Here is a 20,193-nt window from a genome sequence, read left to right as displayed (position 1 = left end):
GATATTTTTAGTCCTTTTTTGTTGTTGAAGCTGGATATAAAGAGACAATGTCACACTACAGAGATACCAGAAAATAAAACAAAAGGATCACAATAGCAGGAAAAGACTTTGGGGTTAAAATAACAGAAGGTTTATGCTACATTGGCAGGACCTCTACAGATTCATGCTGTCTTTTTACTTTTTTTTTTTTTTGCTGAATTATTGTAAGCATTAACAAGGACAAAAACAGAAGCAGTTTTGCAAGATATCATGTGACTGACACACACACATACACGTCAGGGTATTACTTAGTGTGTAACCAGGCATACACATATCCACAATGACATAATAGATTGTGAAATTAAGGGCTAATCTGTGTGCTGCCATATTTCTGCAAACCGACTTTGCTGTTGTTGCTCTCTCAGCCTCTCTCCTCCTTCCCTGGGGATTTAAAAGCTGACCAATTAACACACGTACACAAGCACAACATGTACACACACACACACACACACGCCAGCCATGCGTCTCCTTATAAAGTGTCCCCTGATCAAGGCTCCAGTAGCTCTTCTAAGAGCACCCTGTGAAAGCACACCAGCAGTGTATGACACCAGGTCTGATAGGGGTGTGTGAAGGTCAGATGCCAAAGCCTGGTCCTACTCCCACCAAGTCTACTCTCTCCAAGGACCTGACTTTTTTCCTAGGAAGCACAACGGCGCACATTGCCTTAAACATTTAAAAGCTGGATTCACCTGGTATGTCCAAAGCAAGGTAAGATGAATTGAAATGGGAAAGTCACATAGACGTCCAGAAATAAAGGTACCAAACTGTACTTTTCCTTGTCGCTATGGTAGTGCCATCAGGGCTACATCTTTTGTACCTTTAGTATATAGTATATTCATTTAGTAACATGAATATATGAATATATAAAGTACATAATTGGACTAATGATATACCTTTAAAGCTTTACTTTTTAAAGCTATTTAAAGCTACATAACAGGCACCTTCCCAGGTAAAAGATACGTACTTAAGGTACAAAAGACACCAGCGCCAAGAAAAAGCACAGTTTGGTACCTTTCTTTCTAAGTGACAGGGTCAGGTATCTTAATTCTTCAGTAATAAAATCTACAATGGTGTTTTGGACTTTTTGCCACTTTGTCTTATCTGTTGGCACCACAGGCCTGCTCTGTGGGGAAGTAAAGCTATCTTATATAAGTAATGACTCACTGCTATGTCCGAAACTGTGTGCTCCTCTGCAAAACAGTGTATTAAAATAGACTCACATGTAACACATTAATTTCACATATTTTTTACTACAATATACTATAGTATGTGCTGTACATTCAGAAAACAAGTTCCTTGAGGATCTTTTTCAGGGTTCTTCAGGTAACTACAAGCACAGCTTGCAGGAGAAATGCACTGAACCATGAATGGTTTCTGAAAGAGACTTAATTTCAATAAAAAGCCTTCTTTATGAAACATTTCCTGGCAATTTCAAGATTTTTCCATATTACAGAAAGATTTTTTTTTTTACTTTCTAGACTTTATAAGGTTAGCATCATTGCTAATGTGTTAAGGTCATTAACAGGATGAGAACGTGAAAAGTGGAATGTGATGCTAGGAAGTTAGTCTGAAAATAAATAAATACCTGAAGATTATGTATTTAAAATTTTATCTTCACCTATTTTAACTTACAACAGAATACATTTTTCCCCAAAGTGTTTTCTGAATTTGAAGATTTTTCCAGGCTGAATAATAACTCCTAAATGTTGTGTGAGAAAGCTTTATGTTGTAGTGTAGCCTATAGCTAGTCTGTAGGATGCTGTTTTCGACTTTGACTTTAACACTAAAACTGTTTAAATGACTGTCATTATTGTCTGTGAAAAGAATTTCTGAATTTATTTTCATTTCTTATTCTCACTGAGTGTAAACGGAAAGGACATGTTTTGTTTCAGGTTGTTTTTGTCGGGGATATAGAGGCTAGGAGTGGGCTGGAGCTTCCTTCAGTCATTCATACTTCGTCTCCTGTCTCAGTTAGCTAGTCACACCGCGGGCACTTGAGCTACACAAGCTAAACAAGTCATTTGGTGGATTTTTATGGCGGTTCAGAGAATATATGGAGCGTTTGTGCTGAGTGTCTAAGCCAGGCTACAGGACTGGGTTTGTAATGATGCAGCATCCACGTGTTTGAGCTGGAGAGGCAGTTTCGCCTCGGCGTGAAGCCACACGACGCAGTTAAGCCCGACCTACACGGCCACGTTTACTTTCCCCCCTCGCTCATTTTCTTGGCTCTATTTGTGAACCCGGCCCTTTTTTTTCTCTTAAATTTCCTCGGAGAGATTCCATTGAACGTTTTTGAGAGTTTTTTCATTTTTATAAAAAGCATCCCCGGGGAAAGGCTGTAGTTAAACAGCACAGAAGGCTGGTGCTGTGCGCCAGACAGCTGCTCTCACGGTCAGTATGGCTCTGTGCGGCTCCGGCTATTTTCTCTCCGTCCTTATTGCCACGAAGGTTGCGCTTTTTTTGTCACCTTGCTTATGTGTGTGTGTGTAACATGTGTGTGTATATGTACCATGTGTGTTTGTATGCCAGCGTGTGTGAGAGGAGACAGGAGGGAGGAGGACGGAGAGGGAGAGGGGAGGGTGGTTGTGGTTGTGGTATTTCTTCATTGTTGCTCTTTAGGCTATAAATTAGTGCACTAGCTACACAGCAGTAACTGACTGCTGATGCTCCCTGTGTTTTAGGAGGTGTGTGTGATACACACAGTGATAAAGAGTCGCGCAGTTAGCTAATGCTAGCCCACATGAAGGTCCTGCAGTTGTAATACAGGCTACACAGGAGTAGGAAAGATGAAGAAATAACGATACACAGTGTATTTTCCATTTCCTCGTCCAGAATAAATCCTGGTGGTGGTGGTAGGAGGAGGAGGTTTGTCATTAGCTCGCCTGAATCATAGTGTGTGTGGGACAGAAATAAATCCCGAGCTTCTTTTCAGTCTCAGGAGTTTGAGTCAGTCTTCTGCAGGTGATTATTTGTATAAAAAAGCTGTTATTATTCATTAGACATGTTTTTTTTTGTGTGTGTGTGTGTAATAGAGCTACAGTTAAAATCTACAGTTAATTAAAGTTGTAAAGTAAAATAGACATTCAACAGGAATAGCTCGAGAGTAGACTGTTATGGTAAAAATAATAGAGGAAAAAAATATATCTTAAAAAACTATTAAAATATTGAGATACAGAATGGTATGTGTTACAAGGTTGAATGAGGACAAAAGTAACTTTCTTTCATTATGAGGTGAAATAGCTTTTTTTTGTCTGCTCTTAGTTTGCTTCTCACTTCCTGTTCCAGTGTCCTGTGCGATCTAATTGGCCAGCAGTGAGCCAATCAGATTCAAGCTCCAGACCAGCGACCAGTTAATGTAATTTAGTTCTAATCTGGTCTGAGCTGTGTGTGTGCATTATGGAGCAATATCTATCTACATCAGATTGGTTAAATCATTAAGGTCTACAGCAGGAGCCCAGTACTCAGCACTCAAAAAAAAAAGTATTTTTCCCTGTTGCTAAGATGGTAACTGTTTTTTATTTTTTTAATTAATTAATTGTTTATTTTTTTATTTTATTTTTTATTTCTGAGTGCTGAGTACTGGGCTTTTAGTATAAATCTTTTACCTGGTCAGATGCATGTGTTGTACCTTTAATTAGCTTTTAGAGTAATGCTTTAAATATACGTCAGTGTTTCCTAAGGTCCTGTACATTTATCCATCCATCCATCCATCCGTCTATCTTAAGTAACTGCTCTATCCTGGTTTAACCTGCTTTCTTCAGTAACTGCTTGATCTGTCTAACTGCTCTAACCTGCTTTATCCTGGAGTTGTGGGACGATCCAGAGCCTATCCTGGGAACACTCGACCTGAGGAGTGAGTACATCCTGGATGGGATGCCATTCTATCCCTGGGCAACACACACAATGTAGTTTACCCATGCTGCTTAACGGCATGTTTTTGGGAGGTGGGAGGAAACAAACCTCTGCACAGTAACCCGAACTAAGGATCGAACCATGAACACTACCTGCTCCACCACAATGCCACCTTAATTGTGTACTTTTATTTTTAATACATTCATATTTCAAGGTGAAAGGGACTCTATATTGGCAGAATTTTGTGGACACCCGAGCATCACACCCATATGTGGTTCGTTCCCAGACTGTTGCCACAAAGTTGGAGGCACAAAACTGTATAGAATGTCTTTGTATTGCTGTAAAATTACAGCTTCCCTTCATTGGAACTAAAGGGCCCAAACCTGTTCCAGCATGACAATGGGACTAAATCTGGAATGGGATGTTCAAAAAGCACATATGGGTGTGATGGTCAGGTGTCCACATACTTTTGGTCATATAGTGTACATAATGAAAGTACAAAAGATGTACCACTGATGGTTCCTCCCTGCAAAATGTACAATTTGGTACCTTTATGTCTGAGAGTGAAGAGCTGGATTCAGTTATGATCTCTCTGCTCAAAGACACTTGATCAAACTCACTAGATAATTACCAGGTTTAGTAGATATCTCTGAGCAGGGATATCACCTCACTGTGCTTGACTCTGTCCCTCCAGGTCTGGAGTTGTGCCTACAGCTAAAAATAGGTTCTTTGTGTGTCCTGACTATCCAGCTGGGTACACCACACAGTTAATTGAATGGATCACTTGTAGCTCAGCCTCTTAGTCATGGTTATTTGCATTGCTTATGTCAGAGATCATGGCCAAATGATGATGTAGTCAAGAGTCTTTGGATGGTTTTCCCTCGTTGCAGCCTTGTTGCCTATGTATTTAATTTTACGACTGGTTTAATCTCTGGAATGTTTGTAAAACCACACAGTAATTTAAACCAGGGAGTGTGGAGCTCCAGTTTAGCTCCAAACTCTGAAATAATACCCCTTAATAATAATCTTCAGGGATGTCTGAGCATAGATTTTGGATTTAAGCACATGGATTCTGACTTTGGAGGGCTTTTTTTAGCTTTTTTAGTCCACAGCAGTGGTTCTCTGCTCCACTGCCCTGCTTAGGTCAGAGGGATTCTTTGTGCTTATGCACCTGATCCAACTAATCAGACACTTCACGAGCTGGTTGCAGTGTGTCAAGAGGAAGAATTTCAAACTGAGCAGGACAGTGGGTCCGCTGAGGCTAAAATAAACATTATTCTTAACCAGAGAAATGTAATATTTTAGGGCTGTTGCCACAAAATGGTTCCTATATGCTTATGCTTTAAAAGTGAGAATGTTAGAAGCATGGAGGAGTAATGTTGACTAAATTACAGGCATTTTAAATGTTAAAGGTTAAATGAGTACTCCACAATGTGCTTTCAGTCACTTTTGATTATTATTTATTAATTTTTTGCTAATGAAGAGATGTAATATTTCGCAACATTTATTTCATTTTGGTATAAGACCTAGTAAATAACAGAATACATTTAAATCTTTTAACTTACCTGAGAGTTTTTTAATTGCTCCATCCTCAGTCTTATAGGTAGTGATGCATTTTTAGCACGTCATCACTTTCCCCTGCAGTTGAGCATGTGACGTTGCACACGTGGAGCTGGCAAAAAGCCAAAATGATAAGACACGCTTCTGTCCCAGCATGCTGATTAAAAATGACACAGGGAGGGCCTGCAAATTTTCGCTGAATCCCTTACAACTTTCCAGACGAGGTCGTTTTTACAGAGAGGTGTAAACGCCCCACTCTGTACGTTACAGACATTTGTCTTGCGTATTTGCAGTAACTGTTTAACTCCAGCGGACTCGCAAACGAAACAGCCTGCAGAATTCTCTTGATAAAAAGGCATCACGAGGCAGCTGTCCTGTCCAGAAAAACCAGCCAGTGAGCTGCAGGTAAGATGATAACATGGAGCTGATTTCATTTTAGTTCTCCTTTTAACAACATCAACGCTTCAGACTGCACTAGAATGAAGTCCCGCTCTTGGCATCAAATGTATTTGATATGCTCGGGTTCGATCTGACACTTTCTGCAGATACACCGCCACTTGTTTCTCTCCTAAGTGACTCTGATGCTGGAAAAGTTATGTTCCTTCATATCTGGGTTTGAGCCTTCCTATCTGCTGTATCTGCCTTCCTATGTTTACTCTGGTGCAGCAAAATACGGATTAGCTTCATAAGAAAACATTTGTGCCCAGCTGTCAGACACGTTTGTTTATATTTGAGAGCCACATGCGGAACTTGATCCTATAACCAAAGAAGTTGCAAACAAGAACTCGAAGGATGTGTAACGTGTAAATACTGATTCATAAGCTTTTTTGGCAGCTACATTAAAATACTTCTTAATGATACACCAATAAATAAACAAGCATGATGCTGCTAAACTGTTTTCATCCTTGCAGTTGGAGTCTTGAACTGAAACATTTCCAGTGGAAGTCTATGGCAGGTCATTTTTTCCTCTTTCTAACTCTGAAACAAAGCAAAAAAAAAAACCAGATCTGTCTGTTCTTGATTTTTAATATTAGGCTATACAAGGATATCACTGTATTTATGGATGCATATTGTTGTCCATCACATAAAGCGTTAACCCAAGAATTTCATTCGTCCCTCTAATTCTTTTCAAAGCCAGCTACAAGGAATTCTGGTTCAGGCCTGTCTGGGTTAAACAGTGCTAAGAGCATCTGATTGGCTGAAGTGGTAGCGTTCCACCACTATAATTGAATCCGATTGGGTCAGGTGCAGTGAGAAAGCGTTCATGCATGCAGTCAAGAGAGTTAGCCATTACAAGAGGGACAGCCCGTACTTCACTGGAGGCATGTGGTTAGTAAATAAAAGAGAAGTCACATTTCAAACCATCTGTGTGTGTATTAAAACCACCTAGAGTTTCATTTACAGTGAGATGAGACAATTTCAAGCCTCGGATCATTTGCAGGGAGAGCCGAACTGCTGGACGGAGAATTATAAGGATTATGTAAGGAATAAACCACGACACGGCACGCTATATAAAATGTTCCAGTAAGGTAGATAGCAATGTATTAAATGATCCAGATGTTTCCAGATGTTTTGCTAGTCGTTGTGCTTTTGATTTGTAAATTTGTAAATGGTTTTAAAAATACTTCAAACCATAGAATGTATAGAAACATGTACCGAGACCGAATTAAGTCCTGAGATAAAGATCATGTGCTGTCTAAATGTTAGAACACTTCCTGAAATTATGTCTTTTTTTTTTTTTTTTTTTAAAAAACCTCTTCTTCCAGATACAGCTGCTTTCTGTCCTTCCCCTAGCTTCTCGATAAGTTCTGTTGATAAGAACTTGATGCTTCTAAATATGGTGAACATCGAGTACCATACTTTCTGGGAACTTTGAGCACAATCATTATAGTATAATCACACGTAATGTTCTGCTAGACTCCTGGGCTAAATAGGATAATCTAGGATTGTGTACTGTTAAAATGATATTCAGTAATAAAATTAATAAAGTGATAAAGTTAAACCGCCTGGGTTCGGGTACAACAAAATTTATCAAAAGAATTTGCTTTAAACTGTACAAAGCACGCAAGTCAGCCGGAAAGTGAGAGCTGTTACTAGCTTTAATGAAATGTCCTCAAAATCTTTTTAAATGAAGCTTTATTTTGTTTGTGCTTATTCGCTTGCACTCGTCTTAGATGGTCAGTTTTCTAGATTAACTCGGCGTTAATGCAGGGAGGATCAGGTTCAGTGCTTTGTGTGAGTAGCTCCTCTTTGTGCCGTCCTGCCTTTTGTGCACCGTTCAGTGAAAGTGTGTGTACATGCATGGACGGTGCCTGAAGGAACAGACGTGACATCAGGATACTTGGGTGTTTTTTATGTGTGGGTAGGTGTATGGAGAGATTTTAAGATTTTAAAGCCCGGAGCCGAGTCATGTAGTCACATGTCTGTCAGAAGGAGGAAGCCTAATCATGTGTGTGTGTGTGTGTGTGTGTGTATGTGTGTGTGCAGGGGTGGGCGGAGAGAACAGTGTGCATGTGCATGTGTGTCAGAGTGATAGGGGTTGAGTGTAGGAATGCAGGGATTAGGTGTAGGGGTAGGGCATGACACGAGACGGGAAAACACCACTCTTCTCCAATCATGTTCTTTTCTCCTCTCTGTCTGCCCCACCCTCTCTCTCTCTCTCCCTTGCTTTTTTCTCTCTTGCTCCATGCCTGGACGGGATTACAGTAGGCTTGCCATCGCACTACAATGACCGCTGTGGCTGTAGGCTCCCTGCAGTAAGCACTTAAAGGTGAGTGGGACAGTTTTTTTTCTTCATTCTGTATGTCTGTGAGTGAGAAAGTGTTGACTTTGTGTGCTGATGGATAGATTTTTCTCTCTGTATGACAGACCGTACTGTCACTGTCACACTGTCAGAGGTTTCCACAGGCTTGTTTGATGTGTGCTTGTGTGTGTGTGTGTGTGTGTGTGTGTGTGTGTGTGTGTGTGTGTGTGTGTGTGTGTGTGCGCATATTTGCAGTTATCAATTTGATCTCAGTCTATATTTTTTTCTTTCAGCTTCAGCAGAAGGGAGCTTCATGTTTCTGTAGAATGAATGGAAAAAAATCGTTTTTTTATTTGCCTGAGAAACATTAACAGACCTTCCTGTCTTACAAAATGTTTCCTGTTCAGCTTGATATGAATTATGCTTATTTTGCCAGCAAAAGCCGCTGACAAAAATACGCGAGCAGCTGCAGCCACGTCTCGGGTCAGACTGCGTTGCCGGTTTAAAGCAGCTTTGATTCGGGACTGTGAGTGCTAGGAATGTGACTCTCTCGTCCTCTATCACGTTGCAGATCCCAGAGTGGCAGCGAGAATAGGCTCTGCCATTACACAGGATATCAAACAGCTGTGGCTATGGCTTGTCCTGAGAACTATGGATGATTCAGCTCTTTTTTGCACGATATCCACTTGCGAGTTATAAATACAGCATCGTATTTGCTTTATAATTTTGTTACTTAATGCCATCACTTATAATGGATAAAAAAATGAAGTAGAGATGTGTAAATTCTTGTGTATTAATATGTGGTTCTTGGCATCTCTAAGTGGTGCATTTATTAAAGTGCCTCAGATGACATTCTTTTTATCAGTCCTGTAGGAATGGAAATAACTGACATGACCTAACTGGGGACATTAATATATATTATTTCAATGTAAAATAAATGCATTAATTAAATTACATTAAATAAATAAATATAATTTAGTAATGTTAATATTAAATGTTAATATTAAATGAGGAGAATGGCCAGACTGGTTCGAGCTGACAGGAAGGCTACCGTAACCCAAACAATCACTCTTTACAACCGAGGTGAGCAGAAAAGCATCTCAGAACACACAACACACTGAATCTTGAGGATGATGAGCTACCACAGCAGAAGATCACATCGGGGTCCACTCCTGTCAGCCAAGAACAAGAATCTGAGGCTACAGCGGGCACACGTTCACCAAAAGCTTCACCAAAAGTTGAAGATACGTTAAAAACGTTCCCTAGTCTTTTTTTACAAATTTCAACTATCCAGTTTGGGTGAGCCCGTGCCCACTGTAGCCTCAGATTCCTCTTCTTCAGGAGTGGATCATGATGTGATAACTTATTAGCATATTTATACTAACATATTAATATTGCTGATTTGATCTGGGTGATTTTTATCCTCTTGAACTCTTTCTCCCTCTTGAAGTGGTTTTGCTGTCTGGTTTCTGGATGCCATCTCCACTGAGTGGTGCTCTTCTTAAGTTTGAACACACACCAAAGTTTGCAATGATAATACTCAAAGAAAATTTACGTTTGGGGATGAATTTTTAAACACCATATCTTAATCATTTCCCCCTTCATTTCAGACGAACAAAATTTCTTTCACTGCATATTCCTCTGTATAGACACAAGTTCATAATGACCAAAAAAAAAAGGAGGAAGCGAGACTAATAAAGTATATTCCATAACAAAGAAAGGGACTCATGCAGACATTATATGGGCTCGTTAAGAGAAGTTCTGAAACCCAAGAAATGAAACTGTATTCTTCAGTAGTGTTCTGGGTATTGCACACTGTCTGCAGCGAGAGACCGAAGCAGGAACTATCAGGCCAGCGTTAGAGGAAGTGGATTAGGAATGTTAGCAGACACACTGTAGAATCTCCTCAGTGACAGGCTGGAGATTTCCAAAGTGGTGAATACAGAGAATTCCTTATAACTGATTATAAGTACTTCTCTTATTTTAAAATCATAATCCTGTTTCGCTGAGCTAAGCAGTTTGATGATTAAGCAGTTTGATTGGTGATGAATTACCTGCAGGTCTACGTCTCAACATGTCTCTGGGGATTATATAATGCAGCTGAAACTTTTCACCCTGAAACGTGACTGTAATCACTGTTCATCCTCGAATTATCCACCTCTTGGCATGTTTTTCACCATTGAACACCGAAAGATGGGGTCTCTAAGTAGTTGTTCTCTCCACTGTGGCCTGTAGATGTATAGAAAATGAATTATAGTCGATTTTCTTATGAAGTAAAACATCAAGACTAATCAGCTGTCTGTCTGATCAGCTGTCTGTCAGACTGCATTCTCCAGTTTTAGGTGCTCTGTTAACCTCTATTGTGTGTCTTGACTCTCTTTGTACCCAAATGTATGCATGTTTGATGTTATTCGTGTGTTAGAAAGCTAAAGTAAGAGAGCACTATGGATTTTGCAAGCACACATCCTTCTGCTTTCCCTTTGTTAGTGCTATTTACTTAGAATTGGGCTTTGGGCAGGTTTCATAGTTGCTCAGCTTCAAAGACGAATGAATGCTGAGGCATGTGATGCAATATGTTACCACTTGTAGAGCTCCGGTGGATTCAGCAGCCTGTAGTCAAATGTTTTTTTTTTTCTTCTTTACCGCAAAGCGTCTTGGAATCCTTTTGCCCTTTTAATCAGTGTGATCTCGCAGAGAATAGCGGTGTCTTTTTGTAATACCTTTGACCGATGGCATAAAGCCTGTCTAAACAGGTGTTAACATACAGAAAACTGAATTTGAGATTCCAGACCACCCTGGTACCCAGAATGCAACAAAAAAGCATACATTTAACCTCAGAGCTCTCATTATACTGTCTCTTTCAGGGTTTTAGGCAAGGATGAGGCCTTTTTGTTGTAGTGACAGAAAGCAGACTTGTTTTTTTTTCCTTTCTAAAGATGCTCTTTTTCCTTATTGTTATAGGAACACAGATTTTCTTTGAATAGTATCTCTGGTAAATTATTTGAATGATTAAACATTGGTTTAATTCGCTAAGCGTTGTTTATATTGTTCTTTCAGGTTATGCTGTCCGAAACCTCCCAGCTGAGTCTGAGCAAAAGAGAAAAAGGCTAACGCACAATCACAAGAGACACACGCACACAGCACACCAAGCCATGAGTGACGCTCAGGACACTGGAGACACCATTGCCACTGCAGGACTGGCTGGACACTTTGTGAGTATCTGCAGCTGCGTAGCTCTCCTGTGCTGATTCACACCTTCGTCAATCGCCTGAATTGATTGTTTAAGATAAGCTTTACTGAACACGGTACTGTATGCGGTCAAATACTGGCCATCTGTTTTGGTCATTGTCATTTCAGACCGTATATTGATAGTAGCATAGCAGCAGTTCAAAGGGCTCGTGAGGTTTAGGCGTGCTATTTAAACAGGAAATTGCCTCTTTAATTATCCCTTAAGGTTCAACCACAGATTTTTTGTAACCTAAAATATCTCAGAAAAATCATGCTAATTACAGCGTAGTCTTTTTGGATGTTATTTATTTATATTATGTCAACCGATTTTTTTCCACATTTTCTCCCCAATTTGGTCACCTGCCACCTCCCACCCACCAGCCAGCTCTCCCTGTTCACACAACAGCTACCAGCCGGGGAGGGTGAAGGCTAACGTGCCGAGACATGTGAAGCCAGCCAACCTCACCTTTTCACACTGCTGTTTATGCTACATCACATGGCAGCATAACACTCTTGGAAGAAAGTGCTATCTACCCTCTTCCTCATACAAGAGATCACAGATGCCTGTGATTGGCAGGAGAGAGAGAGTATGCCATCCCTCCCACCCAGAAAGCACGGACACTGTTGCTTCCATGGCTCCCAGCCTTGGATGGGATTTGGGATTTGGGATTTGGGATTTCCGATTTGAATTCACGGTCTCCCGACGATAGGTCAAACGCTTATCTGTTGCAGAATATTTAGCTTTCATTTTAACATTATTATAGCAGTTGGAGTCAGAAGGATGTAACTGTACCCTGCAACATGCAATAATCCTGATAATATCTATCTGCAATTATGTTCTTCTAACTAAGGCCAAGTCCACATTACAAGCTTCTCTGCACAATTCAGATTTTTTTACTCGGATCATATCTGTCTATCTTGAGAGCTCACATTTTAAAACCACAAGTATCTGTTTTTAATGAGAAAACGCCTGTTGCCCGAATTGCTTCCATGCGTACATCAGCTTCTTGAAGTTGAAGATGAATAAACAAACGAATGAACAAACAATCATTAAATACAACTACAAAGTTCGATATTTATAAAAAAGAGAATTTTTTTGAAGAGGTCTTATGCAGGAAGTTGGATCATTTATGTGCTTTTTACAGTTTGAAATCTTCCATATAAACAGAATTTCCCCTTGTCATATTTTCAGCATATCTCCTGCTTTTTTTTAATGGGGCTCTTGCTTCTTTAACATCAGGATCTATCATTTTTGGAATGAGTATTTTCAAACCGTACGTGGTATTTGTAGGTTGTTCCCAGGTTTGCTTTACTCGATTCCCCGAATATCAAGTAGATCACCAGTTTCCCCATCCTTCCACTGAATAGTCACTGCTGTTGCTTTTCACTGTTGTTGTTTTTCCACACTGCCAACGGTGGATGATGAATACAGTGATATGTGCATGCACATAGGGGCAGGTGGGGAAGGGCGCCACCATTTATATCAGCCATTCAATAAATTTTCATAAAGTCCTCAATCACACCTCCATACATTTTTAAATTCTGTTGAAAATACGAATAACCTTTTTTTTGTGAACAGTGTGTTTAAAAAAAATGTTGCTGTTTGCTGTCTTGCTTGCTTTTCAGTAAAGGAGGAGCAGGGAACTGGAAAGTTAATGACAGGGTTGCCAGATTGGGGTAGGTTAAAAATACTCTGTGGTGACAAGATCTTTTTTTAAAGCAAACCATAGGAAATGAAATCTAATAAAATTGCTGCAGAAAAAAAGGCAAAGCGTAAGTGCAGACAGTGTGTGTATGATGTACAAGACAATTTTTATTGTAAGGTATAGTGCAAAGAATGGGAGTGGGAAAGGGGGATTATGGGGTGGATAATGTCCTTATATCAGAAATACGTGTGAAATATGTGTTTGAGTGTAAAGGCTGAGAAAAAGAAGAAAATATCTCCCTTTTCCAATTCTCAAATTTTTGAGCTAGTTTCAGGTCTTTTGTGTTGTTTTTGAGATGTAATTGGGCTGAAACCTTTAAACAGTGGTTACTGATATTACCTTGAACACAGTTGAACAAAGGTGTGTGTAAAATCACAGCTGCTAGTCTGTATGCTGCGTGAATGTGTGTTGTTGACTCTCAAAATTCACTAGATAGTAGCCTATAGCATAATTCAACTATGAAAGCCTCTCAAATTGTTGTCCTGCCTCACCAATGTTTATGGTCATCATTTGCTCCTGTATGTTTCCAATGAAGGTCACATCAGGTATGATTTGAAAAGATCTGATTTTTGTGTCAAAAAAGGCAAAAATGGTATTTGCGCCATTTCAGTCTGGTAATGTGAACACAGCCTAAAGACACAAACTCAAATCCTAAAAGGTCCTGCCATAGTGGCAAATATTTGTGCCTGAAAACCAGTGTTTTTTTTTTTTTTTTTTTTTTTGGTAAGGTCTAGGGCAAGAGCAGTGTGTCAAGTCTGGTTATTTTAGGTCCTCTGCTATGGGTGACATGCAGTGGTACAACTGCTACACCCCAGCATTCCAGCACAGCTTTACTTAATAAAACCAGCTTTGCTTTAGCCAGCGTAATCGCTGGGTGTAACACGGCAGTGTGTGAGCTTGTAGATGTGTGGTTTTTGTGTGTAGTGTGCAGTACGTTTGTGCTTCCATGGCCTGACAGTCAACACATCTTTGTTCAACACTGAAGTGTTGTTTTGATCCTTGACCTTCTCTGAAATAACTGTCTGTTGGTTCCTCACCAGTTACATCCAGGTTAAAAATGCTGCTTGTCTCTATGGTGATGAGGGCACCTGCGCTCTCAATTTCCCACAAGTCACTTTGCTGCAGAAGGGCTTATTATATCAGATATGCTGCTGTGATAAGTATATGCAGCTGAGGGATTAAAAAAATACTCTAGTGTCCTTGGGAAAATATAGCGTTTCAGTGTTTTGGATAATTGTGATGTTTTTTGTGATGAATTGTGATGACCCACACCAGTTGGTAGGGTTCTTTGCCAAGAGCAACACAGCCATAACTTATCTGTCTTGATGTCCAATAATATAAATATCATGACCTTAGTATTATAAGGTTGTATCTGAGTTAACATTGAATGGGCAGAGAGAACCTTATAATACTAAGGTCACAGTATATAGATGAGTTTGTTTAAATGACTGTTTCAGCCCCTTAAACTCTCCCAGTTCAGAAACCATGTGGGTGTTTCCAGAGCACACCAGTGATTACCCCATCAAGCACTGAAGGATTTCAGCCACAGGATCTGTGGACAGTCCTGGTTATGTGGGTAGTCAATAATCAAGGTCATAAACATCACTAGACAATATTGTCTGTCGTATTTATAAGTTGTGCTCCGATATCAGGGATTTATTTGCTTTACACTCTCTCTCTCTCTCTCTCTCTCTCTCTCTCTCTCTCTCTCTGCTTGGGTTTGAGAGTTTTGGCATGACGTCATGAACTTGCTCAAATTCAGGTTGAGTATTATAGCATGTTGTAAAACAGTCAACCCGCGAAGTGCTTAAGAAACTTAGAATGATGTAACCTCTCAATGGCAGGTTTCTCAGAGAGATCAGCTGTAATTTCACAGCAACAGCTCCAAATTTTGTAATCAAGACTACTTCCTGTTTACTGTTGCTTTTTTTGCTTCTGTGTACTTATCTGAGAACATTTTAAGAATCCCTTATACCTTCCATTCATCATTGAGAATGGTCAAAATCTGTGGACCTAGCTTATTTTTACCCATACAAATTTATAGGTGGGGCAGCACAACGGCGCACTAGGTAGCGTTGCCCTTGCAATTCCAGGGTTCACGGTTTGGAGTTCCGCATGTTCTCCCTGTGGATTGGTTATGCTAAATTATCCCTAGATGTGAATGTGTGTGGTGCCCTGTGATGAACTGGTGTCCCATCCAGGGTATATTCACATCTTGCAACCTGTGTTCCTGGGATGGACCACAGATCCACCTTGATTTTGACCAGGATAGAGTGGTAACTGAAGATGAACAAACAAACAAATGAACAATAAATACAACTAACAAATTAAATATTTATGAAAAAGAGAATTTTTTTTGAAGAGGTCTTATGTAGGAGGTTGGATCATTTATTCCTGCTTTACAAGTCTTTTTACAGTTTGAAATCTTCCATATAAAATTGCCCATATAGAATTGCCCATTGTCATATTTTCAGCGTATCTCATGCTTTTTTTATGGGGCTCTTGCTTCTTTAACACCAGGATCTGTCATTTTTGGAATAAGATCATGTTTTCCTTATCAGACAAGTGCTTTATTCGTTATATGAGTGACCAGTGTCAGAGGAGACAGCCTTTAATCAATTCTGGCTGGGCGGACTTCCTGACTGACGTCATTTCATTTTTAAAGGTCCTTCCTAGCACATTGATCTTAGAAGATTCCTCTGAAGGTCAGTAGCTGTAATAAAGGCCACGGAAAGAAAAGGCTTCAGCAGCACGTTTTCACCGAGGCTGTTGTCTCTAATGTAATGCGATCAGGTAATTCAGCTACATGATCTCACCTCTATTAGGATGAGCTTTGTGTCCAATATTAAAATAGTGTCCAGAACAACACTGAAGCAGCACAGTTTCTGTGGGAAAGAGTAACCCAATACATGAGCTTTGTGCCTTTGGAATGGGGTGCGAAGGTGGGGGATCCTTTTGAAAAACATCTCCGAACCCAGCGATGAGAACAGTTGCTGCTCATTGCCAGCCCATACCGGGTTTGTTTCTTTAGAACAGGGGTCATCAACTGCTAGATTGTTGTCCAGATGCAAACCCAGCAAAGTATATCAGCAAGTATTACAGCGCTGGAGATTTTTCTTTTTTTTTTTATGTCCTTTTTTGTTTGGTTAGTGAACTGACTTGGGGAAAAAAAAGTCAACAGTGCAAACAAATATTTAAAAATGAATGGACAAAGATATATGGGCTTATTCTCCCTGCGTCAAATTCAAAACAGACTTGTCTTAGCTGTTCAGAGTCCATTACACGAGTAACATGAAACAAAACATAACCACTTCAGATCTTCTTATTTATAGCCATAAATCCCAGTAGGTTTGTGTGAGTTTGTGTTTTTGTTGTTTTAGTCCATCTGCTGTAATTACTTAAGACTTCAGACCCTTTAAGCATACGCAAAACCAATAAACCAGAATCTCAAATGTTGTCAAGGCCCTTGCTTAAAAATCCATCTCTGAGGATCTATATATGATGATGGATTATCAGTAGGCATATCAACAGTCCATTGGTATAAATGGGCTAGAAAGGCTAAGTCCCCAATTCTTTCAAAGATAAAAAGACACCAATACAAGGTTTTATTTTTGGGTATCCACATCAGGTTGTTTGCTGTTAACAAATGTCTAAAGGCAGATTATTTTGGATTTTTGTGGAACCAAGTTGAACAGCATCACCAGTGGTCGAAATACAAATACACAGAGAGGTATGAAGAAATGAGGCTGGTGCTGAATTCTTCCCAGCCCAGACTGTAGAGTCATGCAGCCTATCAGTGACACTCGTGTCAGGTGATTACACAGAGTGAAATGCCCCCTAGATTTAATCTCCATTTGGGCTGATATTTTTCACCCCACTTTCCTGACACATCTGTAACACATCATCAGCAGTGATTGAGAAGGTGCACGTGAAATACAATCGTGGATGTAATGAACACGAACAAGGTAGACTATTTACTGTGTCATTATTTGTTTTTCCACAGAATGCCTTTTGGAGGAGAACCTGAAATAGATAAACACATATTGTCCAATCAAACCACAAATTACACAAAAGGCCAGATGACGAAACTTTAAATTTATTGTTTTTGGTTTGAGAAAGGGTTACAGCTACAGGGTTATTTATCATGTTTGTGTTTTTGATGGGAACATCGCGTCAAGCCAGTAGGGCATTAGGAAAGCAGCAGCCTATCTGCCTGTGTGTGTGTGTGTGTGTGTGTGTATGTATATATATATATATATATATATATATATATATATATATATATATATATATATATATATAAAACAGTTTGCCCTTCATCATTCTTAGTATGTCAATGATGAGACCTTGTGACATAATGCACTGCTCAGCTCTAATAGTTTCATTGTCAAGCTACTGATGATGGGTATTACATTTTAGCCCTCCCATCTCTTATCACGACTGACCGTCACTGGATAACAGAGATCTAACAGAGTCTCATTTATCACATGCTATCAAGTGTCAAGGTCTGTAAGAATGATTGGAGGCACCTCCTTGAAAGCTCATCATTTAAAGCACCATTAAGCATCTGTTCACAGCTAGCTAATGAATTAATGATATCATCAATCAAGTGCACCTACAGAGAAAACAATAGAAGGTGTATTGGATGCTATCAGTGTAAAGACAGCTTCCTCTCCACAGTCAGCTCTTCTCTGTGCTAATGGGAAAAAATAAAATCATTTCAAGCATCATGACTGAATATTTTAGGAATGCTTCTGCAGAGGTATGCGTGACTGAGTTGCAGTCAGTGTGCTGAGTCACACTCTGTGTCTGGACTGGCAGCGAGGCGGTTTTTGGGACTCGTCCTTGACCATATCCTGTTGAGTTCCTAAAACAACATATGAAGGATAGTGAGAAAAAATATTCATAGAGAGAGAGAAAGTCCTTAAACTGCACTGAGTGAGGTTCAGCTGTCCTGCACCTACACCACCGAGAAATACAGCTGTGTATGACAAAAAATCCAACACCTGGAAGCTGAGTGACTTTATTGTAATTCTGGTGTTTAGGACATGGAGAGAAAGTGAATAACTTTTTTTTTTTTGTGGATGTATACTATGTCACACGTTACTTTGTTCTTGAAATATAAGTGTTTTCACTGTTAAAGAATTGCTGGAATGCACTCATTTTGACTCAAGTGGACATTTTGTCTCCCTCTAGGCTCGGTTGCTGGCTATTGCATCATTTTATCTGTGTGTATTTCAGTTGTATGTTTATTAGTGTTATGCATTATAATGCGTCTGGGTCTTAACCAGAAACTGCAGAAAGGCAGTGACGCCTGTATGGAAGCACAGTCTGAAATGTCTCTCTCCTCATCTCTACTCTCTCCTCAGCCGGCTGCAGTGCCCCTTTCTCCCCGTCGGCATGGTGACCACATTGATGACGAAGATGACGGGGACCTGAATAAGACTCTGGGAGTGCAGCGCTTCCAGCAGATCCTCTCCCCAGCACCGCGGCTACCTGCCGAGCAGCACCGCACCTTCAACCAGGAGGACTTAGAAGGTAAGATCACCAGCACAAACCAGCGCTTCATCCTCCAGAAGGAAATCGTCCTTCTGATATCGTCATTTTCTGCATGTCGCTCATTAACACTGATGAAATCAATCTCATCACGCAGTACTCTCTTTACCACATACGTCTTTTTTTTTCTTTTAATTTCAAATCCAACTAAGCTATAAAGGCTTTATAAACAAGACAATCATTTTTACATATTTTATACTTTTTTTTCACTTTTTTTGTGTTAATCTTGTCTGTGTCATTTAGTCCAGTGAAAGATTTATTTCTATGAGCCGCATCAGAAACGTTATGATAGACATTAACGCTTTTTCTGAACTGGTGCTTGCGCAATTTTCAGGCCACCGCCACTTGCCCTTGCATATCCATCACCCGCTATCCAAACGGCTGCCCTCTGAGAGCCGGGGGAAAAAGGGCGGACGCAAGAGGAAGAGCGGGAGGAGGAGGGGCTCGGCCAGCAGCGGCGGAGCTCCCACCATAGAGGAGGATGAGCAAGAGGAGGAAGTAGAGGAGGACCATTGCAGCCCACAGGATGGGGAAGGCAACACCACCACGCCTACACCTGACACCGATACAGATGCTCACACAGAACCAGTGCAGGTATTCACACACACAGGTACACACTCCTACAGAGTGACACACAATCCTGATTATCCGTGAGTCCCTCCGTGTGCTTCCTCCACAGTTCTTTGTGTGTGATGAAGACTCCAATGTCACTACTGTGGTCAAAAATAACCAGAGTACTCCAGCTCGCCAGCTCGCTATCGTCCCCGAGTCAGCACTACACAAGAGCAGCACTAGCCCTGAGGATGCCACTACAACTGAGTGAGTGAGCACACACACACAGAATCATTCTGGATATGATCTCCATGAACCAAAAGTGTGCTCTGGATCTGAGCTCACGCAGGATCCAACAGCAAGCTTGTGGGGGCGGGATGTGTTTACTCCCGTATGAGTGGGAGTGGGCAAGCATATATCTTAAAACAAGTTAAAATATCAGGTTTGTTGTGCCAAGTGAGGGTTGCAACATAAATCAAAGAGTCCAGACACCAGATTTGTTGTTTTGGCGCAAATATATTGACGAATACGGAAAAGAAGCTTGCTACTGGAAGATCTGCAAAATAATAAACAAAACAATGTGGCTAACTGAGATTTTTTTAAAACTATCTTTCCTATTCCTTTCCTTTCACCCTGCCTAACCAAAAACAGGAAAAAGGTATAATTCCCAAAAGAAAAGGCACCCCTACACTGTCCAAGCAGCTGTAAAGGACACAGTTATCTGGTATTTACAGAGTGCAGTTTTCTGATGTTTGAGATGTATAGCTTATATACATAATTTACAGAGCTAGCATAAAGATACTAACTTCAAGAGCTAGCTTATAGCTAAGTGCACAAGCTAGCATTATGCTGTATTGCACAAAGTCCAAAGAATAGCTTAGAGAATCGACAAAGTATGAAACTAGGATGAAGTTGGATTGGATTATCGATCGCTTAAATCAGACCAAAGTGATGGCT

General features: G+C 40.2%; 1 protein-coding gene across 7 annotated transcripts in view; it reads left to right on the top strand.

Annotated features, from left to right (window-relative positions):
* The first annotated feature begins 533 nt into the window (after positions 1-533).
* Positions 534-20,193, top strand: part of slc4a2a (solute carrier family 4 member 2a) — a 38,802-nt gene continuing 19,142 nt past the window's right edge. The window contains exons 1-6 of one of the 7 annotated variants that reach the window (XM_034303692.2): positions 534-731; positions 8,158-8,221; positions 11,252-11,406; positions 18,498-18,666; positions 19,019-19,278; positions 19,364-19,503. In XM_034303692.2, the coding sequence (XP_034159583.2) occupies positions 11,347-11,406; positions 18,498-18,666; positions 19,019-19,278; positions 19,364-19,503 (629 nt within the window). In that variant the 5' untranslated portion in view covers positions 534-731; positions 8,158-8,221; positions 11,252-11,346. Of the gene's footprint in view, positions 748-1,758; positions 2,431-2,623; positions 3,001-3,590; positions 3,893-8,157; positions 8,222-11,251; positions 11,407-18,497; positions 18,667-19,018; positions 19,279-19,363; positions 19,504-20,193 lie in introns of those variants that run through there. The other 6 variants (XM_034303693.2, XM_026936412.3, XM_034303691.2 and 3 more) reach the window with 6 other exon arrangements.

Source organism: Pangasianodon hypophthalmus, chromosome 4, assembly GCF_027358585.1.
Source record: "Pangasianodon hypophthalmus isolate fPanHyp1 chromosome 4, fPanHyp1.pri, whole genome shotgun sequence".
In the NCBI taxonomy this organism is placed as follows: Eukaryota; Metazoa; Chordata; class Actinopteri; order Siluriformes; family Pangasiidae; genus Pangasianodon; species Pangasianodon hypophthalmus.
This window is presented reverse-complemented; position numbering and strand designations above follow the sequence as displayed.